This window comes from Lipotes vexillifer, unplaced genomic scaffold (assembly GCF_000442215.2).
Source record: "Lipotes vexillifer unplaced genomic scaffold, Lipotes_vexillifer_v1.1 scaffold606, whole genome shotgun sequence".
In the NCBI taxonomy this organism is placed as follows: Eukaryota; Metazoa; Chordata; class Mammalia; order Artiodactyla; family Lipotidae; genus Lipotes; species Lipotes vexillifer.
This window is the reverse complement of record NW_006780574.1, coordinates 387,494-392,505: the sequence shown is the minus strand read 5'-3', so window position 1 is coordinate 392,505 and position 5,012 is coordinate 387,494. Positions and strand designations below refer to the sequence as shown.

Genomic DNA, 5,012 nt, shown 5'->3' with positions numbered 1-5,012 from the left:
TCTTTCCCACTGTAAACAATCTGTAAAATATAAATACATTGTGAAAAATCAGACCTGACCTTTAGAAACATAACCAAATATTTAGAGAAGCTGATATTCAAATAAGTAGAACAGATAATGATCTAACTAATAACTTACAGTTTCTTTCAGTGTATTTGAAAAATGGATTTCACAACGTGAGCATATTTTTCTGTTTTTAGGACATTTTATTTGAAGGAGACCATTTACATTTCATCCATTTCAATTCTCTCATACATGGCATTATATATATGGTCAAGAAATGCAAACATTAAAATGACCTTGCCTGATACTCTTCCCTATCTCTTTTCTTTATGATATTCCGGTATCATATTTTGGCACAGAAACTGATCTGAGTAATTAGTGGCATTATGTATATTGCAGTATTGCTCATCCAATAGCCAAGGGATACAGCATGGTCTAACAACACTGGGAGTGGAAGGAATCCCTCTATTCAGTTGGATTAATGCAAATTGAAGAAATCTAGGCGATGACAGGGAGGAAGGTAAAATTTTAATTTTGAACATAGAAACATTTATTGGTAGTAAACAGATATAAAAGACTCCTGCCTAATTTTAATTCTGCTTGTCTTGATATATTCTTTACATTCCCGTGTATTTTGCGGTTGTTTAAGCTACACAGTGGAGCAATCCTGTGATAAGTTCTGTTTTGCATGTAAGCTTGTAGAAGAGAATAGGAATCATACCTCCCATAATAATAATACTTTTTCGTCTTTCACAATTTATAAAATGATACTGTATACAATATGAAATAGACTCATCTAATATGAGAGGATTGAGCAAGTTATCCAAATAATATAGGGTTAGAAACTGAAATTTTGCTCCTTTTATCTGAACTCTTCATACCAAATTTTCATATGTTGAATAATTGAGACAGTTTATTATTTTTCTTTGCTCACTTCCATGTAGGCTAAAATATGCTGGCTAATAAAGTGCTATGTATATTGTGTACATATCAACATCTTCAAAGGGATCATAAATATTTTTTAACACCTCTTAAGTATGTGACATTAGGTTAAATGTAAATCAATTTTATTTATTTGGGGAAAGACGTTTAAAGCACTCTTAGAGTTAACCAATTATTGAAATGGTCTTAACTGATTAGTATATGATATTTCTCAAAGAGAATACTTAATAAATGGGCTTGGCCAATTGTGCAATCATCCTTTCCAAAAAAGAAGAAAGTGTATTGTCAAAGGAAGCATTTTGGTAACTTCTAATATTCCATTTTCCTAAATATCATTTAACTAAACAGTCGAAGACAGTTCATAATGTTATATGTGCTTAGGTGATTATAAGACAGAATACAGAGGTGATATTTTGCCAACACAGTCAACTTCATCCTCGATCTCACTGAAGAACTGCAAAATCATTTTGCAACGATTCTACCAAAAGAGGCAAGAAGATGTTGATATTTATTCACACCCATAGGCTTGAAGTTCAATCCACTCTTGTGTTTTAGTTCCAATGTCATGAAGTTCTTTATTTGAATAAATGAATTCTAATTACTTTGTCATAATACATAGGTTACATTTCAGGTGCAAATACTGAAGATATTTGAACCGAGTTGGGGTGCTTGGTCCTAGCAAACATCAATAATGTAGAAAAACTGCATTTTCAAACAGCTCTGATATGCTGAGAGCTTCTCTGAAAAATCCCACAAATCCTGGCATGCCACAGTTAGCTGGGCCTGGTCTCCCGGAGGCAAGTGCCAGCTGCACTGCTTAATGCTCAGCCTCCTTCAGCCACCCCACAGAGACTACTGGCAGTCACCTCAGAGGGGTAAAAATAAACTTGAAAGTATTTTTAACACAACACAACAAGGCTCTGTGACAGAAGCCTGTGGGTTAAAACAGCAGCATTTGTCTTTTACCTTCCTGTGAGTTCCATTCAAAAACACTTTTTCAATATGATCATAATAGGCATCACACCAGTATAATGTGTGGGTGTGAAAGTCCAGAGTTAAGCCGTTTGGCCACAGCATCTTTGAAGTCACAAAAATCTGCCGACTGAAGCCATCCATCCAGGCCTTCTCAATCCTTCCCACGCTGTCATCTATTTCATCTTCCTCCCAGTCTGTCCAATACATCCAACTAAGACATTAAAAACAAGAGCGCACGCGTGTCATTTCAACCAGCCACCATATAGACAGACACTTCCTCAGATTTGGCGCTTCCATAAAATATAGTTACATTTTGATTTGTTCTCCTACCTAAATGCTGATCTGCCCAGAGGAGGCAGCTGCGAAGTACTCAGGGAAGGTGAGATTTGTTCAGTGGAGCCAATTAGACACATTTCAGAAAACCCACGACCACCACTACAGCACTTACTGGCCTTGTTTATTAATTAACCTAACAGCAAGTGCCAAATCCTGGTTTTCTTTGGTGTTGGTACCAAAAGTTTGGGAAATGATTCTTGAGGCATGACTAACTATTTTTAAATGTCCATTTGATAAAACATATAATCAATTATGTGTTTAAAAAGCAGATTAACTGGCATGAGAATGAGAGCACAGTTAATGATCCACTCCAGACTTTATTTAATCTCATATGAGTTATTTATTTATTTTTTTAAAGGCAGGCAGTTGGATTTTCTCTGTTCTAAAGGGCACAGTCATACTGGGTTTGTTTGGCCAGGTCTAATTTGTCTTCCTGATGCAAATTATCTATGCTTTATTGCTGCTTATTATTACCCTAAAACCCACAGAAGATGATTGAGCTGCACATAAGTTTAATAACAGTAGGTTGACTGACCTTGAGATTTTGAGCTTTAATTTCCGTCTCAAACAAAAGCATCTGCCTTTAAAAACAAATCTTTTGTGTAAGCTATAACAGTGGAAGAAGGGGCCTTGGGCTAACATTCCAACAGCCTCATGAATAAGGTTAAAACCCTCCACATGTGTTGTCTTAGGGTCATGTGAAAGTTCCTGAGTTACTAATTAAATTGTAGGTTTAATTCAGTCACCTCATATATGACTTTACAAAGCTTCAAAGTTTTCTAAGCTGCTAACCCTGGAAATACCCTTATTAGATCCTCTGCCTCCCATCTGTTATGGACCCTAAAGAATTTCTGAGGTAATTTGGGACAAATCTGTATCCATGACTAAAAATCCTACTGTGACTTGGGGCTTCCCTGGTGGCGCAGTGGTTGAGGGTCCGCCTGCCAATGCAGGGGACATGGGTTGGTGCCCCGGTCCGGGAGGATCCCACGTGCCGCGGAGCGGCTGGGCCCGTGAGCCATGGCCGCTGAGCCTGCGCGTCCAGAGCCTGTGCTCCGCAACGGGAGAGGCCACAGCAGTAGGAGGCCCGCGTACCGCAAAAAAAAAAAAAAAAAAAAAAAAAAAAAAAAAGAAAAAAAGAAAATCCTACTGTGATCTAAACGGGCAGATTTGGGACAGCTGAGGAGGTGACACACCAGCCATTTTTTCATGCCAATTAAGCTCTTTTTAAATTCTCTTAACAGTTTACAATTATGTTGATATGCCTTTTTAGACTTGAGGAAGTATATTTAGATTGGTGAATTTTAATAAGTCCAAATACATTCTAATCCTAGAAATAAACATGGAACTATGCTTATCTTGTATCATGCCTGTTCTTCAAGTGGGTTTATTACTGGGAAAATTAAGAATAAACAGAAGATTCATTCCATTTGCTCTAAAACTGTGTTAGTTAGGCAAAACCACTTCAACTATATAAATCAGCTATATGTAAAAGAGAAATAACAACTTTTTCATCTCTCTTGATACCGTTTCTGAAATCTTAAATACAGTTATCAATGCAGTTGTATTGTTGTTGCTAATTTATAACTTGTTAAATTGCAATTATCTTTCCCTCTAGCTTTTCCTCTTGATAATAGTAACACGATTTTTCTGTGACTCTCTAACCTGAATCACACACATATGTCCATGCAAACACACACACACAGGAGATAATTCTGGATATTCTAAACATATTTTATATTATGTTGTTATTTGAAGACAGAATTGTTTGTGATCCAGTCCACTACCTGAGACTATTTTTAGTCAAACAAAATATAAGAAAAACAAATTTTAAATACGTGATGCCAATCTGATGGAGACCAGATATATGATCGTCTACTCAGCTGATTAAAAGTTATCGATATATTGTGAAAGCCTTATAATTATTATCAAATATGATGATTCATAAACATACAAAATAGGAAATGCAACCTATAAAATAAGCAGGAGAAAACATAAATATTTTTGTAGGTAGGACTTGGGGTATTCATCAAGTAAAAATTAGGTTAAGCTGGTCTTCTACTATGACAAAAAAAATTGTACCTCTATTTTTCAAGTCCTGTTCAAAAACAATTCCTCAATGAAGTCTGCCCCTAGCTTTTCTGTCAAAATTAGCTCATTCTTTTGTTTCCTAGTGATAGTTGTTAGTTATTTTAGAGAATTTATTGCATTTATGCCATGTATTGAATTTGATGGTGTTGCATGTCTGATAATTCCAATTAAAAATTCAAATAATTAAGGGCAGGGAATATTTATTGTTCACATTTGTACTCTGTAGCACTAAACTTGACTTTGTTGATATTAATCATGCCCCCAAATTAAATTGTATTATCTGGTGGGTCAATCCCAGAAATTTTTAAATCCTTAAGATTTTCTGCCATGGAAGTGAAATAACTTTAAAAAAACTTGATTGAGTTGATGACATGATATCTAGCTGTTAACTAGAGGATGTGGTACTTTTAATTGAGAGAGGGATATAGAAAATCCTGTTTGGAGGGAAATATGCACTTAGCTTTGGACTCATCTTTTCTTGGAGATAATGTTTTGAGAAATCAGAACTGGAGCTGTAGGTTTCTAAGTTATTGATGTAAATTATGAGATTTGAAATGATTGCAAAGGAGGGAGTTCATCTGTAGCTATGACCTTAAGGAATAGTCCATCATAATTGATTCCTCCTCCAGGTTTACCTCCATTACATTTTTTTTTTTTTTTTTTTT

General features: G+C 35.6%; 1 protein-coding gene across 1 annotated transcript in view; it reads right to left on the bottom strand.

Moving 5' to 3' along the window:
- Positions 1–5,012, bottom strand: part of LRP1B (LDL receptor related protein 1B) — a gene marked incomplete at its 5' end in the record, with an annotated part of 1,013,530 nt that overhangs the window by 777,701 nt on the left and 230,817 nt on the right. The window contains 2 exons of the mRNA XM_007453725.1: positions 1–20; positions 1,912–2,131. The exon at positions 1–20 is cut by the window's left edge and continues 182 nt beyond it. Of these exons, the coding sequence (XP_007453787.1) occupies positions 1–20; positions 1,912–2,131 (240 nt within the window). The remainder of the gene's footprint in view (positions 21–1,911; positions 2,132–5,012) is intronic.